At 46.4% G+C, this 19,630-nt stretch overlaps 1 protein-coding gene across 9 annotated transcripts in view; it reads left to right on the top strand.

The window, feature by feature from the left end:
• The window catches only part of PEX5L (peroxisomal biogenesis factor 5 like), a 263,400-nt gene that overhangs the window by 230,699 nt on the left and 13,071 nt on the right, over nucleotides 1–19,630 (top strand). For 8 of the 9 annotated variants that reach the window (XM_053312291.1, XM_053312290.1, XM_053312288.1 and 5 more), the window contains 4 exons: nucleotides 463–660; nucleotides 1,581–1,746; nucleotides 2,133–2,290; nucleotides 9,786–19,297. In XM_053312291.1, coding sequence (XP_053168266.1) covers nucleotides 463–660; nucleotides 1,581–1,746; nucleotides 2,133–2,290; nucleotides 9,786–9,990 — 727 coding nt within the window. In that variant the 3' untranslated portion in view covers nucleotides 9,991–19,297. Of the gene's footprint in view, nucleotides 1–462; nucleotides 661–1,580; nucleotides 1,747–2,132; nucleotides 2,291–9,785; nucleotides 19,298–19,630 lie in introns of those variants that run through there. The other variant, XR_008320196.1, reaches the window with a different exon arrangement.

The following is a 19,630-nucleotide window of genomic DNA, read 5'->3' as shown; positions in this document are numbered from 1 at the left end:
TATTATATTATATTATATTATATTATATTGTATTGTATTGTATTGTATTGTATTGTATTGTATTGTATTGTATTATATTATATTATATTATATTTTTATATGCCGCCCTTCCTAAAGTGGCTCAGGGCACTTTACATTAAAATAAAAAACACATAATAAAACAATTAAAATAAAATAAAACATTTAAACCAGATTAATGTTAAAACTAAAACTAGACATCATTAAAGCCAGGCTAAAAAGATGGGTTCATTATTTATTTAAAATATTTCTATACCGCCCAAAACTTGCGTCCAATTATTAACACTAAGAATTGTTAAGCTATTTATACTGGTTGGAAGCTTAATTGTAAACAGAAAAAATAAATAAAGGTGTGGGGTGGGGAGTGAGGGAGAGGAAGAAGCTTCAAACTCTTGCATTCAGGTGAACAGGTCCAGTAATATTTGGGGTTTTTTTCCCATTCAGATGCTTAGAGCTTCAGCCAAACAACTTGAAAGCCCTGATGGCCTTGGCAGTGAGTTTTACCAACACCGGACATCAGCAGGAGGCCTACGAAGCACTAAGAAACTGGATCAAGCAAAATCCCAAGTACAAGTACATAGCCAGGAGCAAGAAAGGATCCCCAGCACTTACCAGAAGAATGTCCAAGACAGCAGATGAACGGTAACCCTAGTGGCTTTAGTGGTCTGATATCTGGAGCCATGAGCTAGATTTTGGGCATTAAAATACTAGCCATCTAGATGTGCAACAAAGTCTTTTGCTCTTTAAAGAATGAAGACTAGTATACCCATGTGGTAGTGGTGGGGAATAAAAGTTTGTTAATCAGTATTAGAAATGGCCATGAAGTCTTTGGGCAAAATGCAGAGTGTCTTGGGCACATACTGGAAGTGATGCCACATACATACACACACACACACACATATTTTCATTTTGGACTGTGGTTCTTTCCATTGTGTGACCTTCAGATGCTATCCAGAAGGTCCCTGATATTTCAGGGACACAAAGGGCTATTTTGGAGAAGGAAATTCCTGAAAGGTCCCAGTGCACATGTGGAAGCCTGCATGTATACAGGTGTAGAATTCTTAAAGTGGTTGCAGTGGGTTCGTCACTGCAGTGAGAATTTGGCTCCCCAACTTCCAGTCATACATACCAGCAAGTCAAACACTGGAGCAACCCTCAGTCTTGCTTCCCTACTTTTATGTCATGAGGGCTCTGACCTAATTTATTTTTAAATAGGCACATATATATCTATGCAGACGTATGTTCATCCTTCACTTTCCCAAAAGAAATCACACGCATAACAACAATTGCACAACTGATTTGTGCAGTAGTGGGGAATCCATATGGGTGATCTCATGGACACTAGCCAATAAGTGCTCGTCAAAATCAGCATTTCCCTGCTTCGACCTGAAACACCAAAAGGCTGTAGAACTCGTTTTGTAGAACCGGGGGTTTTTTAGGTCCCTGCCCTCCCCTCAAAAGTCACATGTTTTGTGGGCAGAAGTGGTGTTTCAAAATGAAATGCCACTAATCTTAAAATGCCCCATCTGTCTTTACTTTGTGCTGCTCTCTTCTTCTTCTAGTTCATTATTGGAAGAAGTGAAGGAGCTGTACTTGGAAGGTGCTCATCAGAATGGTGAGATGATAGACCCTGACTTGCAAACAGGACTTGGCGTGCTCTTTCACCTGAATGGGGAATTTAACAGAGCCATAGACGCATTTAGCGCTGCCCTCACTGTTCGGCCAGAGGTATGTTCTACACTTTCACATTAAAAATTTCCACGCATTGCTCTGTTGCCCATTTTCATTTCTTTTAAAGCTGGCCTGCATTAACGAGCTGTCACTCCCACCATTAATACTTTAATACCTGAAATAGAAATGTTAATTGCTAGAGAGCCCCCATTTTCAGACAGATTTATTCCTGTCCCATTTCTAGCCTGCCTATAAAGCTACTTCTGAGAAGTAGCTTTATAGGAAGTTATCCATAAGATCTGCATCATGTCCTGTGCCAGCTAATGGAAAAGACAATTACATTTTCCCCCTGCACCGGTCATTAATTTGAAGCAGCAGGCAAAAGATAAAAATATCTGTACAAGGGTTGTGTCGATACAAGAACACTGTCATTCTGTTGTCAGGATTATTCCTTGTGGAACCGTCTGGGGGCAACTTTAGCAAATGGAGATCGAAGCGAGGAAGCTGTAGAAGCCTATACAAGAGCTTTGGAAATCCAGCCTGGCTTCATCAGGTCCAGGTACAATTTAGGAATAAGCTGCATCAACTTAGGAGCATACAGGTAAGACTGGATAATTCAGCATCTATCTATCTATTTATATTTGTTATAAGGTTTAAAAAATCCCCACCTCTCTGTGTATGTATGCATGTATGTGTTGTATGAAAGAGAGAGAGAGAGAGAGAGAGAGGTGTGTATGTGAACATGCGTGTGTAAAGGTTGTGCCCTCCCCCAAGTTGTTCCCCCTCAAATGCACCAGAGTGTGAAAGAACCCCAGAAATGGAATCCCCTGAAACAGGACCTTCAGAACCTGAGCTCTCTGATTTGATGTATTTAATCACTGAAAAGCTGAAAATGTATGGTTGTCTATGGAATATTTACTCGCTCTGGGTTATGATAACACCATGGTGATCCTCAAGCAGCGTATTACCAATATGGAATGCCGGATAGATGGAAGCCAGGCATCAAGCTACGCAAGGTTTGGAGCTGTAAAGCCTTCACAAAAACTGGCTAAATATCTGACATACCCAACACATAGAAGAGCCCTGACATTGGCTCGGCTAGATGTGCTGCCCTCTGTGATATTGGAGCATAGGTTTAGGAGAGTCCTCTAGCTGGAGAAACTATGCCCTTGTGGGAATGGGGATGTTTGAGACAGTTGGCCATGTGCATCATGACTTATGTTTTAGATATATTACTCCTTTTGTTTTTAGATATCCAAATAATTCTGATGAGTTTTATAGAAACTTACTTCTTTTTGATAATCACACTGATGTTTCACATCAGGTAGCCAGATTCTGTAAAGCTGCAATTAAGATCCACACATGGTGTATCAGAAATAGTTAATTTAGTTTTTTTCAAGTTTTCTTCATCTTATTCTATTATATTCTGCTTTTATGTAAGAGTGTCTATCTGTCTGTTCGTCTATCTATCTGTCTATCTATCTATCTATCTATCTATCTATCTATCTATCTATCTATCTATCTATCTATCCCAATATTCTCTTTAATTGTGTATGTGTTGAAATCTGTATATTTGATCAAAGATCACAATGAACTGAACTGAACAGAACCTGAGCTTCCTGAGAGCCACCCATCTCATTTTGTGGCACTCTCCCACAACTGCACACCAGGAACAAACTAGGCTGGCTTGGGCAGAGCAGAGCAGGAGGAATATTAGAAGGATGCCCCTTTAAAGCTTCCACTCTCCAGGCAGGGAGGTGGAGCACAGGAGTGGTAGCCTGAGAAAAGAGGTATTTCAGAGCTCAGTATATCGCTGACTGCTGTTGTCGGAGCAACTTGCCCTTCTGAGCTATCTGTAGTGCTGCAACCGGCCTTGCCACTGTCCAGACCTTGTGAGCTCTTGTCCTCAGGACAAGACAGGACAGGATAGGAAAAGAGAAGAACACGTGCAGTCACAGCACATGGACGTAGTCTTCACATATGGCCTGGCTGGAAAAATGCTGTAGTGTCTGAAGTGGCCCTAATAGTTATTTGAAAAACCACAGTTTGCCAAGTTTGGATACTGTCACCAACTGTGGTTTGTTCTATAACAGGAGCTGAAGTTTCCAACTCTTCCCTTGCATATAAAGGGGAAGGTGGCATTGGCGGTGGGGTGGGGGGGGGGCGGGGAGAGTGATGCACAAACCAAGGCTTCCATCATAACATATGTCTGAACCTGACCTCCATAGACACACACTCCTCATGCACACTCTTTAATGCAATAAAGGTGAAATTTTCCAATATTGTTAGGGGATGGGGCCATAGCTTGGTGGCAGAGCATCTGCTTTGCATGCAGAACGTCCCTGGCTCAGTCCCTGACAGCATCTCCAGGGAGGGCTGGCAGCAACTCCTGCCTGAAACCTTGGAGAGCTGCTGCCAGTCAGTGTAGACCAGGCCTGTTCAACTTAGCCCCCCACCCCCAGCTGTTTTTGAACTACAGCTCCCATAATCCCCAGCTACAGTGGCCAATAACCAGGGATTATGGGAATTGTAGGCCAACATCTTCAGGCGGGCCGAAGTTGAGCAGCCCTGGTGCAGATCAGTGTTTCTCAACGATTTTGGAGCCATGGACGGGTGCATTCTTCAAGCGTGGTTTCCTGGATCAGGAGTGAGTAAAGGGGTCACCCCGCTTGCCCCCACCCCTACCCCCAGTGATGTCATGTGCAAAAGGGGCGGGGCCCAGGGTCCACGGAGCCCAGGCGCGCTCTCGAGCTCATTTCTAGGCAGGCAGTTCTCGCTGCTGGATAACGTTCCTTTTGCTTCCTCGAAATGAACATTATCCAACAGCAAGGGCTGCCTGGAAATGAGCTTTGGAGAGCCCTGATGGTGGCCCCTGCCAGCTCAAAATTGGGGTTTTTTGGTGGGTGGTTTTTATTAGTGATGCCTCACGGACCGGTACCCACTGCCTTGTGGACCGGCGGTTGAGCAGCCCTGGTGTAGACAATACTCCGTTTGATGGACCAATGGTCTGACTCGGTAGAAGGCAGCCTCCTATGCCCCACTGATGGAAAACAACACTTGGAGCAAATGTGGCTCAGCCTTACAGTGACCCCTGCAGGTCTTTCCGTTAATTAGCAGCAACACCTAACAATGCAGTCGCCGCTTTGTGAAGATTTGTTAAAGGCATTTATGTAAAGGCAATTTTGGCAGATTTGTTGTGTTGTTTTTATGTTAAACATACAAGCTGGATTCTCTAACCGTTTCCAACAAGAATGTTTCTTGTCGTGGGTGCCAGCCTCTGAGTGCCTGCAGCAGTTACACCCAACTGCAGATGTGTGTCTTGCAGCTCTGCTGATTCTTGGGGCTGGCTTTGGCCTATGGGCCTGTGCCTTGGGATACTGCCTGAAGCTCTACAAAGCTTTTTGAACAGCCTCACCAGAGACCACAAGACATGGGTACCTTGGCACTTCTGGCTCTAACAATATTGCCTCTCCGGAAAGGATATCCAGTCTCTGCGGAGCCCACCCCAGGGCCAGTTCTGAGTTCAGGGGGCCCTCAGTCAACTGCCCTTCATGGGCCTTCTCCTATTGGTGGGCCCCGAAAGAGTTGCTGTGCCTCCACCACACAAAGGCCGTGGCACAGTGGCGACCTCCAGGATGAGCTGTGTGCCCTTCCCAGGGTCCCAGGGAGATGCCCAGCTACAGCAGCCCTGGCTTAGCATATCAATCCCTGCTTAAGATCCTGAGCTTCAAATAAGTGAGGAGATCCTCTTATGCTTTGGCTCAGGCTGTGCATTTTATTTCCAAATGAAAAAACAACAGTGTGTATAGCAAACATTCTTTCATAATGTGATTTTTGTATACAAGCTTTACTCAGATCTTCTCATCTAAATCCATTAATAACATCACCCATTCTTCTATTCAGATTTCTTCCTGCAGCCCAGAATTCAATAAAATGCCACTCAAAGTGTTTTGAGCAAAGGACAATTAGTGTTTGGTCATTATTTCAGAACAGAACAGAACAAGATAAACTAAGACTGGTGACACCAGAGTGCTGAAAGAGGAACGACAAAGGCGTCATGGTCTACCACGTTGCGCTGTCGTCCCACTGCCGTCTCTAATCAGATTGGATCGGATAATTCATTTGTTCAGATCATAGGTCATAATGAAAGTCATAATTTGATATGCAGTATGGAGAATGTCAAGATCTATACAGTCATTGATAATAAAACTATCCACCTCATGCATAGCGGGGAAAGAATACTTGGCTGCCAACCCAAATAAAAACTACTTTAGGAACATAAGAACAGCCCTGCTGGATCAGGCCCAAGGCTCATCTAGTCCAGCATCCTGTTTCACAAAGTGGCCCACCAGATGCCTCTGGGGAGCCCACTGGCAAGAAGTGAGGGCATGCCCTCTCTCCTGATGTTGCTCCCCTGCAACTGGTATTTAGAGGCATCTTGCCTCTGTGGCTGGAGGTGGCCTGTCGTCACTGATAGACCTGTCCTCCATGAATTTGTCTAAACCCCTTTTAAAGCCATCCAAGCTAGTGGCCATCAGCACATCCCATGGCAGAGAGTTCCATAACTTAATTATATGCTGTGTGAAAAAGTACTTCCTTTTGTCGGTCCTAAATTTCCTTTGTTGGTCCTAAATTTCATCCCCCACCCCCACATTTTGCCACCCCATTCACTGGCAGTGAAAATAGGGGGGCCATTTCAGCATTTTTCCAGGGGAGCAAAGGGGGCATTAACCCAGCAGCAGTGCTTCCTTGGATGGGGTCATAGCTCAATGGTAGAGGGTTCAGTTACAATGAATATTTATATACCACTATAATAATAGCATTGCTGGCATCTCCAGGTAGGTCTCAGAAAGGCTACTGCCTGAAACCTTGGCGAGTTGCTGCCAGTCAGTGTAGACAGTACTGAGTAGGATGGACCAACGGTCAGACTTGTTATAAGGCAGCTTCCTAGGACCTCTGCAAGTATGAAGAACATTGCTTTGTTGGTGGTGCAGGTGGTTATTTCTTTGGGTATTTAGTCTAATGTACATTGATGGTTTTATACGATTACATTTTAATTCTACTGGAAACCGTCTTTACGGATGGGGATGGGGCCGGACCTCAGTGGTAGGGCACCTGCTTTGCACGCAGAAGGTCCCAGGTTCAATCCTTGGCATCCCAGGGAGGACTGGGAAAGACTCCCTCCTGAAACCTTGGAGAGCTGCTGCCGGTCAGTGTAGACCAGGCCTGCACAACAAAAGGACCAGGACCGGATCCGGCCCGCAGGGACTTTTTTTGTTGGTCCCCCAGTAGGAATATCCTGCAGCAACAGCGGGAGCCATGAAGAGCTCTAGGATTGCAGCCTGAAAGCCACAGCGGTTTAGGGAGAGGAGAGGACTTGGGATTTGCCTGGGGCTGGCATGCACTCCAGGTGCCCCACTGACTGGGCAGGGGCAGAGGCAGGGCCTTTTTTCTGGCCCTTGTCCTTGGTTAAAATTACAGGTGGAAAAGAGCCATAAGTGACTAATTGCTTTCATTAATATTTTTTAATATTTTAAATATAATACTAGCTGAACCCACACAGAGCATCTGTGCGCTAGTGCACTCAGCCTTTGGCTCCCCCCTCCACTTGCCCTTCCCCCACCATCACCTGTTCTTTCCTCCCCCCACTTGCTGGTCGCCCATTCCTCTCCCCCCCCCGTTCACCAGATGCCCATTCTCCCCCCCCCACTCGCCGGTTGCCCATTCCTCCCCCCGCTTCCCCCCCCACCGCTTTCTTTCCTCCCCCCCTGACCACTTTCTCTCCCTGCCTGCCCGCCCGTTGGCCTTACCTTCGCTGCCCCTGCTGTCGCTTTCCTCTCCCCCTCCAACAGCTCACTCGGGAACCCCCACAAGAGCTGCCACACATGGGATTAGCCACGGGTACATCTTAGTGAATTATATACATATAGATAGATAGATAGATAGATAGATAGTGCTGAAAATGGGTTTGGCGCCAGCACACCAAGTCACAGTTGGTTCTGGCCCACCAGAACATTTGGGTTGTGCAGGTGTAGACAATACTACGCTAGATGTGCCAATGGTCTGACTTGGAATATGGCAGTTTATCCCTATGTTCTGGCAGCCACTCCTTTCCCCCCGCATTTTCCCTCAGGATGATACTCCCAGTATTGTTCTGAGGGGAATTGTGAGGTTGGGAAGTGGCCATTGCCACCCAAGAGGAAGACCAGCATTGCAGCACACACAAAACAGGAAGCGGTAGCAAAATTGGGTGAGTTGGGGGACAGCTTTGCCACCCCATTTTGGGTCTCTCCTTACACCCCGAAAAACTCCAGCTGAAAATTCTCCAGAGAGAACTTTTCCCCTCAGGCCAGAGGGCAACAAATCATTAGCCAAAGACCTGAGTACAAACTGCAGACTTAGGAACTCAGGAAGCTGCCTAATCCCGAGTCAGGCCACCGATCCACCTAGCTCAGAATTGCCTACACTGACTGGCAGTGAGTCTCCAAGGTTTCAGGCAGGAGTCTCTTCTCAGCCTTACCTGGAGATGCCGGGGAGTGAATTTGAAACATTGTGCATGCAAAGCAGATGCGCTGCCAATGAGCTACGGCCGCATCTTCAACCCTCTCTGCAGGGTTTTGTAAATCTGATAAATGGTCAGGGGATAACTTTCTTAATCTATTCTTAGAATAAAAGTCCCTCTGACCGATCCACATCTTCTAGTGCAGTGGTGATTATCCCCTCTTCTCTTCCCTTTTCCCCCTCTGGTTTTTTTGGGGGGGAGGGTTGAGGCGGGGGGCGGACTGGGTATGTTGATGTAAAATATAAAATGTCAGAAAACATTAAATTAAAAAAAGGAGTGATTTTGTACACTTCTCAAACCACATTCAACTAACTTCAACACTATTTTCTGTCTCCAGCACAACAGCAGAAATGACTTAACAGTGCAGTTCTCCATTCTGTACCCAGTGAGTTCAACAGGACTTATACCCTACAACAGGCGTGGAGGGAGCCAAGCGGCGGCCTGTGTTCTGCTGCTGCCGCCGCGGCCCCCACAGTCCCGCCCCCTTTGTCTGACTAAGATGCAGGGCGCATTTAGCCACACCCCCTCCATGCCATATGTCAGACTCAGGGGGCGTGGCTTTGCTCCCAAATGGGGCTGCCGTTAAAAGGCAGAGAGAGTCGCTCTGGCCACACTGCAAAAGCAGCACTGGCCCATTTCACTTGCAAACAGGGCCATGCAGCCCCTTTGGGAGCGAAATCATGCCCTCGCGTCTGATGTCAGACACGGGGCGTGTCTGGGGCTGAGAAGCACGGCCCCTGATTGGCAGTGGCCCAGGTTCTTTGAACCCATTCGCCCCTGCGCTACTAAGTGTGTTTAGGATTGCAGCTTAATTATCCCTTGTGGGTGGGGAAGGTATCTTCAACTCACAGTGTATTGGGCTGTATTTTGATGGATTATGAGCATGGCAGGGAGAAACCTCTGTGTATTTGTGAACAATTTGGTGATGTAAATGAGTTGGTTTACATGAGGATTTGGAAAGAAGGAATACAGAAAAACAAGCATGGACCCACCACAACAAAGTATTGCAGTGTATCCCTGGTGTACATGTGTGCCTGAGCATGATGAAAGTTTTAGACACCTTTCCCCCTCTGAAGGAGAAGGTGTTGTGAGTGTTTTGAGACAGGTTTCTTCAAGCTGAGAAATTTCCCACTCTTTTTGTTCAAGTTCCCCTTCCCCCCACCGCACCACTGAGTTCCATTAGCTCCACCCACCTTGTTGTCTGTTAAGTGCCCTCTGAGGCCACGAACATTCTGCTCCATTGAGTTACATTGGGGTAGTTTGTGGGAAGTGGTTACCCCCTTAGGTTTTTCTTTCTTTCAGCTTTTTATGAAACCGATGTAGGCGGGTCACCCCAACTCTGTGGGTACCTCCCTCTTGCTCACAGGTGCTCCGGTTATGTATCCATAAGAATCATAACCTTTCCAGCTCTTTTGGAAATAGATTTAAGATGAGATTACTAAGAATTCCTTGTGATACATTGCCACTTGGGTTTTTGATACTGCAGAAGTGTTGAGCTCAGTCTTAACTCATTTTATTCTCTTGTGCGCCACAGGGAGGCCGTCAGCAATTTCCTCACAGCTCTCAACTTGCAACGAAAGAGCCGGAGTCAGCAGCAGGTTCCCCACCCTGCAATTTCAGGTAACATCTGGGCAGCTCTGCGAATTGCTCTGTCTATGATGGACCAGCCAGAACTTTTTCAGGCTGCCAATGTGGGCGACCTGGATGTTCTATTAAAAGCTTTCAATATCGGACCCTAATGCATGTGTGTGTGCGCACACACAAACACACATACACACCAAGCCCTCCAAAAATTATGAAACCATCTATTTACAAACATTGCTGAATCCCCAGTTGAAACAGAAAACTACACGGACATGTTCCAGCGGAAATAATTCTGCAGGCTTCCACCAGATCTCCAGAAAAGAAGTTAAAAAGCACAACACCTTGTAAATATCACCTTGCTCAAATCTTCTTGATGGATTCAGCTGAAGAACGGCTACCATGACACTCAAGGGGCTCGGATAAAACAACCTCAACGAAAGAAACCATGTTCCCTGCAACATGTACAAAGAGTGCGTGTTCTAAAAGTCAATGCTATACGATGAATAAACAGAAAGAATGTTGGGTAGCATTTCCTAAGGAAGGCTAGTAGTCTATTGCAGGGATTCTCAACTTTGGGTCCCAGATGTTATTGGACTTCAACTGCCATAATCCCTAGCCCCAATGACCTTTGGATGGGGATCATGGGAGTTGAAGTCCAATAACATCTGGGGACCCAACGTTGAGAATCCCTGGTCTATTGGATTAGCTACCCTGAAACCCAGCATCTGTGGGTGGGGGTTTGATGGCTTGTCATTTTGCCTCCTCAAAAGACCTTACCCCCAAGTAGCACCATCAATATGTGCATGTTAGAGTAGCTGTTCCCCCCTCCCCGATCACTGTTTAGCTGGCAAACATCCAGGGCTTCAAATTACACTCGTTGAATTTTTCATCTGATTCCATGAAGCTCCTGCAAGCTGGGTATCTTGACTAGATTCAAGATGAATTCTGCACAGGGGGAATTTGCAGGTCAAATAGCATTTTGTTGGGTTGCATTGTGTAAATGTAAGTTGCAATTTGCACTAGCGGATGGGGATGGGTAGGAGTCAGGCTGGCCCTTACTGTTTGAGCACCCTGGACAGGTACCTGGGTGCATTGCCACCCCTTCCCCCTTCCTGGACTCACACCTCGTCTCCCCAAACCCCACCCTCTCTTATCTTCGAAAGGTAGCCTGCTGTTGAGCTTTTGCTTTCAGCCATCCTTTTTGGTTGATTCTCGAAGAACGTTGTGCTGGAAGTTATTTGTCGTTCCCTAGCAACACCAGAATGTACTTGAAATCACTTCTGAGATACCCCCCAGCTGCTCACTGAGTGGTTTATGCAGTTGCTAGGCAACCACCCTATGCTTCCCTCCCTTCCATCCAACAGGCAAACACCACTGGCCATGGCAGCTGCCAGACAGAGATGATAAGAGGGTGTCTAGCAGCTGGCTGCATAATGCCCTGGACAGTTGGGCATTGCACCCAGCAGGCATTATTCTGAGCAGAGCTCTTGACAGAATTAGAATCTACATATGTATGCACTTTAATCTAGCTTTCTTGTTTTTATTTTTAAGGAGAATATATATATATATGAGAGAGAGATAATATATATATGTATGTATGTGTGTGTGTGTATATATGTATGCATGCCTTGCTTCTTACACATTGACTTTCGGAGCGAAAGATGCAGATTCAGCCATGTTGGCATAAAGGACCAAATAAGGACTCCTTCACAAGGCAGAGCTTTCTCCTCGCCTCCTGTTTAAAAATGCAAATAGAGGTAATAAATTACAGCCGAGCACAGAGAGGACATTGCACGGTTGTTAATAGGAGGCAAATGTCAGCAATGAAATAACATGCATCTGTTTCCTTGGCCTTCCTCGAGGAAATGAGAGCCTATTCAGAAGCAGATGCCCTGTTTTCCCGAGACTGTTTCAGCTGACATGACAAGATTTTCAGGCGGGATTGCAATCTCCCTGTCATCCTCGATGGGGATGAGCTGATCAAGCTCTCAGTGCTTGGTCTGTGCTTAAAGGGCCTGGAAATTGGTCCCGGGATCTGGTCTGAAGGAATGAGATGCTACAACCTTGCAGAAGCAAGTCGAGCTGGTGAGTGCCTGGTTGGGAGACCTGTGCTTGCCTCCTTGAGTTCTAACATGCAGGCGATAGATACAAGAAGTACATTCAGATTGCCACCCAAGACCACAGTTCACCAAAAGGTGCACATGCCCCATTGACATGTCCCCATGGACAGGAGCACAGTAGGGGGCTCATATCAGTGGGGCTTGTGCAAAGACAACCTTGTTCGATGGAGCCCCAAGACAATGAAGTGCCTCAAACAAACAAATCCTTTAATTCCTATGAATGTCCAAAAGGTCAGTGAACATGTTTGGTTGCAGCTGGAGCTAGATGTTTGCAGCTGGAGCTAGATGTTTGAGGGGGCATGTTCTCCAAGCATCCAAGACTAAGGCTAATCTGTCAAGGGGCAGATCTCACCCATCCATTATGGGTGATCAGGGTGTATCTGTAATTTTGTTTTAAAGTTTCCAATATCTTTACTTTTCAAAAAAAAAACATGGACAGAAGTCATTGAAAAAAGCATGCCGTGTTTTATACACAGGAATGTTAAGCACAGGATGGGCTGTGGTCCTTGAAGCCTGGCTTGTGCTTCCCCGGTTATCAGTGCCCATGCAGCATCTTGTTTGGTTATATTGCGTTGGCCTTGACAGCAGGTGGGGTGTTTGCCAACCCCACAATTAACATTTTTTTTGCAGGTGCAGCCAATCTTAAGATTGAGCTACTGAAGTGGAAACTATTTCTTAGAAGTAATGATGTCCTCCTAATAACCACACCCATCAATGTTACCTTGTAGTGAAAGTTTCCTGTAAATGCAACCCATACTGAAGGAGTTCCCTCTAAATTCAAGGCACCATAAGAATCCCCTTGCTGGATCAGACCAGAGGTTCGTCTGGGCCAGCCCCCTTCTAGGAGCTAGTCATGTGCCCTTGGCAAGTTCAGAAACAAGGTGACAGCCTTCTGGTGCTTACCCCCAGCATCAGGTGCTAAAAGGTAGACTGCCACCAAACATGGAGGTTCCATTCAGCAATCATTGCTAACAGGCACTGATTGGCCTACATACGAGGCTACCTTCCATTATCCCAGAAGCAGCTTGCCAAAGCAGGCGTATTCTGGGAAGGGAGTGGGGGGAGCAGCTTTTCAGCAGTAGTAAATAGAGATCTTACACAGACAGCAATAAAACTTAGTTATAAATGCTCCAATCCATATTGCTGCTTTCTTTTGCTCTGCATGCTGATGATGTTATAATGCTATCAGTGCTTAGCCAGTGGAAACAGCCATTTATTTTTATGGATTGCGAACAAACACCTTCATTGCCTCTTTTATTGCCCATAAAGTCAAGAGACAACAGGTCATTACCAAGGTTGAAAACTGTTTGGAAGAGCTGCTTGCAGAGGATCGGTAGAGCAGTGAGAAAAGGAAGGGCTCGGTGCTGATAGGCTTTGCTTGGGTCATGGGCTGACATCCCATGCAACATTCCGGCTGCATTTTATTGAATCATGTGCACAGGTGCACAAGAGCACTCTCACACAAAACACCAAACTTGTGCAAATGCAGTTGCACTACAGACAGCCATTGGAAACAACGGCCATCCATTGTGCAACTGTATTTGTGTGAATTACTGAACATAGGTACAGCCATTCACACAGAAACATGTACACGTGTACAGACAGCTGTACACTAGTACAGCATAATACCTGAATCGGGCTACAAGGCTTCCATTTTTGGAAACAGCCTTGTGTCAAGTGCATATGTAGGTCCACCTTTAATAATGTCACTCACTGCGTCTGCTGCTTCTTGGTTTGGCACGCCAGTTAAAAAGCAGCCACACTATTTGAACAGAGCCTTAATTCCCCGTAATTCCAAAGGTGATGACCATTTTTCTTGAAGAGCAACCCCGTTTGCTATGCTTAAGTTTCCTCTTCCATTCAAAAGACTGTTTTTACGGCTATCTGAAAAAGCTATATGTTGATGTGTAACTTAGCAAATGTAGCTCTCTATATTTTTAAGGATGTTTTTTCTAATAGTAGAGAAAGTTTGTAAAACAGATTTCTTTTAAAGAAACATGTAGCCTCAGGTATCAGCATATTGCACGTGACTGTATATTGCACATGACTCCTAAAATCACGCGACTTGTATAATGCATGCAGGACAGCAATCTTTTAAATTCAAGTTTATGCTGTGCATGACTAACAGTTTAAACTATTGCTGAGAACAAAATCAGTATGCCTAGCAGCAGCTTTATTTCGCCAGATCACTGGGTTTGAAAGGACTCCAGGTTAGCTGAAGTCTTGAAACGAGGAACTGTGTTACTCAGAGGCCTGCTACAGACTGGGACTCACTGGCCTCAATGGCCCTTTTTTTCTGCATCCAGTAGCCGTTGCAGGAGGCGCTCTGCTTCAGACCTGAAGGCTGGGCTAACATTTGAACTGGGCCCTTTGGCTGGGCTTCTGACAGCTGCTTCATCTGCTGCGATTCGTGATCATGTTTATCTCCATGCAGAGAAAAGTAGGCATGCGCATGTTTGTGCACCAGTTTGAATATGAACCAGTTTTTGTTGCCGCCGAACCAGTTTGGCGGATCAAGCGGAGGCCAGGGAGAACAGTGAGTGGCGCCTTTAAAAGTGAGTACAGCAGGTCCCACCTGCATAATCACCACTCCATGCAGCGGCCACACAGCAGCAGCACACACATGGCCTCCACGCAGAGGCGTAACTATAGGGGGGGCAGGGGGGGCACATGCCCCGGGCGCCATCTTTTCTGGTCACGTGGGGGGCGCCGCCATGACCAATTTTTTTTTTAATTTTTAAATTTTTTTTGTTAATACAAATGTTTCCTGCTCAGTGCAGCAGCGCTGCAGCAGTCAAGGGAGCACATCAGTGCCCCCTTCCCCACGAGCGGTCCCTTCCGCACTGCCTGCGCCCCCCCCCCCCAATTGCTTTGCTGGCGCCTGGCAGCCAGTCAGTGGCCTGGCTTGGTGGCGGCGGTGGGCGCTTGTGAGGAAAAACCTAAGTATAATGTAGTATGTTGGGGGGGCGGCGGGGGGCACGTGGGGGGGGCCATTTCAGTGCTTGCCCCGGGCACCGTTTCCCTAGTTACGCCTCTGCCTCCACGCATGTATGGACGCCATGTACATGGCCAGCATGGTGTTGCTGAATACACAAATGGAGTCCACGCATGCACAGAGGCTGTGTTCATGCCGGCACTGTGCTGCTGGCATGCACAACCTGCGGGGGGGGGGGGAGCACAACAGCAGGAAGCTGCATGGAGTAGCGATCATGCAGATAGGACCTGCTGTGCTCACTTTTAAAGGTGCTGCTTGCTGCTGCCGCCAGCAACCCACACTCGAACCACCGAACCACTTGGGCGGCAGTACAAACCAGTTTGTATTCGAACCGGTGCATGAACCAAAGTCCGTGCACATGCCTAGTTAAAAGCTTCACCTGCTCATTCCTGCCATCAAGCTGTTGTTAAAGGCACAAGAGGAGATCAGGCTGAGTTTTTCTGCTCAGTTGGAACACAGCCCCACATCGCTAACCCAACATTACAGGGAGCCAGAGATGCAGTTCCATCCTACTCATGGCATGACCAAGGGCTTGCGTGTTACCGTAGTTCATGTTCACCTACCTCTTTTCACAGGCTAGATCCCAGAAGCCAGCAGTGTCCAGCAAATGTCCCAGAGTCAAACACAAACACTAGCATCAGATTGAACTGGGGGTGGGGTGGGAGGCGCGAAATTGCAGCTGGATAGCAAGGCCGGATGAACTGTTTCTGCTGGACAGTGATCCCAGCCAAACTGACATGCAGGCAAAGCACACATGCTCGAGTGTAATCATCCATGGAAAGCATCATACATCTTGGACTCTCCACCAACCTCCTTTAAAACTTGTCCCTTAGCTTAGAACAGGGCCTCACAACTCTGGCCCTCCAGCTGTTGTCAGACTACAACTCCCATCATCCCCAGCCACAGTGGCCAATAGTCAGGGGTGATGGGAGTTGTAGTCCAACAGCTGGAGGGCCAATGTTGTGCAGCCCTGGCTTCGAACAAGAGTTCCAGACCACAAGTTCCCAGATATGGTTGGATGACGACTCCCAGCAACTGCGGCCAAAGGCCAGAGTGGCTGGGAATGCTGGGTGTTGTATTCTAGCAACACCCAAGGACTCCGGGTTGGAAACCCATGTCATAGAACATGGCAGCTAAACACATATCCATGGAAAAGTCATGATGTTTCCCAGGATGGAAAAAATGTAAGGTACATTTTTCAGTACTAGTTATCTTCACAGATGAGAAAGGCAATGTGGAACAGGACCCAGCTATGTCTTTAAGACTGCCTCTGTGAATAATGGCACAGGTGAAAGGCACACATAGAGATCAGACAATTCCCCACCACCACCACCAATATAGCAGAAAACCAGGATTCCACATTCATCTGTTCAGCGTGACAAAACTGGAAGGAAGGTTACTTGAGCCACCCCTACTATCAACTGGTTCAACTAACATGGTTTTATCTAAGAGCCCATAGAGTTTGCAGGCTTTTCATGGCAGATCTCTAGCCTCTTCACTGAACTACAACCCCTCCAGAGAGAGAGAGAGAGAGAGAGAGAGAGAGAGAGCGACCTGCCCATCAGCTCTGGCACCAATAGATCAGCAATATATTGACACCAGTGTACAAACAGAATGATTATATCATCACTGGTGATTGGCCAGATATTTTTCATGAAGAGATGGAAAGAGAGATCCTCTGAAGCTGGGATAGACAACCTTGCTTCTCCATCTGTTGTTGAACTACAGCTCCCATCATCCCAAGCCACAATCTTTTGGCTTAGCCTTAATATGCTTTCTCTTTCTTTGTTAAATGGCATAAATGAAGTTTATGCTAATCATCAGTGGACGGAAGATTGCATTTTTAAATTCACAGCTTTAAAAGAAAATGCTTTTACCCACTGCAAATTTATATATGACGTCTATCTAGGTGAAATGAAGAGCAGAGGAAGATTGAGCTCCCTCTGCTATGTGATGCTGGAAATGTGAAATGGCATTTCTTGCACCAAGTTTAAAGCTTTCTTTGAAAGCTCAAGTACAGTCAATAAGAGGAAACCATCCCTTTGTGGTTGAAAGATTGCCCGGCTCGTAAATATAGCCACATCCCCAACTGGTCACATCATTGCCAGGGGCGCAGGGAGGCTGGCCTGGCAGCAGCCCTGGAACAGACTGCTTCTACCACGACTGGCTTTCGTGGCATCTTCCGACCTCCCTGCATGCCTTGTGCTGACATTGGTAGCACATCAACACGGGGGCATGGATGCACAGCCCGTCGCCCTTTTCCAACAGGCCAACCAGCACTTTGTTCGCCAGGCGGGGGCTTGTTTCCTCTCAAGAATCCAGCCGGCGAAGAAAGAAGAATCCAGCCAGCGAAGAAAGTGCTATTGGCTGGCTGGAAAAGGAGCCATGGGCCTGTCTCTCCCAGCGGTGAGCACTTCATTCTCCAACCGGGTGTTGCAGGGAGCAAGGAGGCATCCTGCTGGTCCCTGGATGCTGGTGGCCCGTGGACATTTGTCCTCCCACATCCAATGATGTGGGAACCTATCCACAGTTCTGAGTGGTTGGAAATGATCTGGAAATGACTTCAGATGTCATTTCCAGCCGAGAGCCATTTTGTGGCTCTCTGTTTAAAAAGGCAAATATTTAACCATTTTCAGGGTTGGGGGGTATTTCTGGATACCTGTGCCGCTGGTCATTGCCATCCTACAGTTAGGATCTCTTTCCGAAGGGCCAGTTCTCGGCAGCTTAATGGGGAGCCTACACAATTGATGTAGATCTGAGTTGAGTCTCATTTCCATGTGAATGGCAGACCACCATGCTTTGAGTCACTATTAAGACATCCATGCATAGCCCCGTATTTGCTTAAGACATCCTGGAACCTGCTTTGCTCATTATGATTCTGATTGTGCGTGCTAGCCACCATGTTGCATTTTATTGGTCACTTTTGTGTTGGGGGGGGGACACCTCAAAATAATTTGTAAGCAATAGATAACACACATTTTTTTTAAAAGTCACTTTTTGCATTTGGTTGGAATTGTATGCCGTGTGGGGATGCTACTGAAAACAGCAGCCAACGTACCACACAGCAAAACATGTTCTATCCTTGCAGAGCATATCTGCATGGGCTTCACATGCATAAAAAGATTGCTGGGGGAGGACTTGTCTTGTGGTAGTGAGTGTGAATTGTTCCCTTTGTCAAGCAGGGTCTGCCTTGGTTTGTGTTTGTATGGGAGACCCCATGTGGGCCCTGTAAGATATTCCCCATAGGGGATGGGGCCATAGCTTAGTAGAAGAGCATCTGAGGTTCCAGATTCACTCCCTGGCAGCATCTCCCGGAAGGGCTGGAAGAGACTCCTCCCTGTAGCCCTGGAGAGCCTTCTGCCAGTTAGTGTAGGTCAGGCATCCCCAAACTGCGGCCCTCCAGATGTTGCTGAACTACAACTTCCAGCATACCCAGCCACAATTTTTTGTGGCTGGGTATGCTGGAAGTTGTAGTTCAGCAACATCTGGAGGGCCGCAGTTTGGGGATGCCTGGTGTAGGTGATACTGAGATAGATGGGCCAATGGTCAGCTCAGTATAAAGGCAGCTATATTCCTATGCACACAGATGCAGTGCTAATCTAATATTAATTGCCACCACTTGTCCTTTTGACACGGCAAACAGTGCAGGCAACCAGCCAGCATCCAAGAACTGAAAGCAGTACATAGAGTGAGGAGGATAATAGCAAAATGATGGCAGGTCAAAAGCCTCAGAGGAGTGAAGCTCTTCCCAATCTATTCCAAATTTTGAGAAACTTCTAGGAACCATTGAAGTACAACATTGGCCCCACAAACTCTTTATTCGGCTCAAAAATTAATAACACATCAGAGGAGCAAATCTTTTCAGGATCGAACTCTTGAAATATGAAAGATGCAAGTATGAGCAGGATTAAGCCCTATGTTTGAATGTTTACATTCACTTTTGAATGTTCAAAATAATCTAGGCAAATAAGGAGTTTAAGCATACAACAAAATTTTTTGACTCTATATACTTAATGCACCAACAGCTGCATATAATAGTTAACAAAACACAGTTCTATAGTTTACTGAAGCTTCAAAGCAACGTTTCGATGCTCTGCTCCTTAATGTAACTTATGCTTTTAAATTGGAACTGTATGGATCCTTAGTGTGCTTAATTTATTAGGCTGATTAAGACAAGGTTTGCAGAGCACCACAGTAAATGTATTTTTGTACGGTAACGGAAGCATGCCTTCCTGTGATTCTTTTTCACTTATTAAATGGTATTTATTTTCCTGTATTTATAAAACTGTGCAATTTTTAAATATGTTTTAAAATAAACTTTTGTCTGTGGCTTCAAGTTACCTGCCAGTTAGAGAATCATCTGATTTATTTCTGCTACTGGTAGGAAGGGTGAGCGAGGAAGTGATAAGGGAAGCTCCTTCTCAGGATCCAACAAGACCTGATGCTGAAGATCAAGGATTAGAACCCATGAGGAGATCATTTTTTAAAAAGCTGTGTGCATGTGTGCATACACACAACTAGCGTAGCCTAGCGTAATGCTGTTGCCCTCGTGCAAGGGCATTGTGCAAAGGGTCATCTGCTCTGGACTAGTTCTTGCACTAGTTGACAAGCTGCACAATTTTGTAGTGCAGCCTTGTATGTGTCCTGGAGAAGGTCCTCTGCAAGCACAACTTCATGCAG

Source organism: Hemicordylus capensis, chromosome 3 (genome assembly GCF_027244095.1).
Source record: "Hemicordylus capensis ecotype Gifberg chromosome 3, rHemCap1.1.pri, whole genome shotgun sequence".
Taxonomy (NCBI): Eukaryota; Metazoa; Chordata; class Lepidosauria; order Squamata; family Cordylidae; genus Hemicordylus; species Hemicordylus capensis.
Note: the sequence above shows the minus strand (reverse complement) of the source record. Positions and strands in the feature narration are given on the sequence as shown.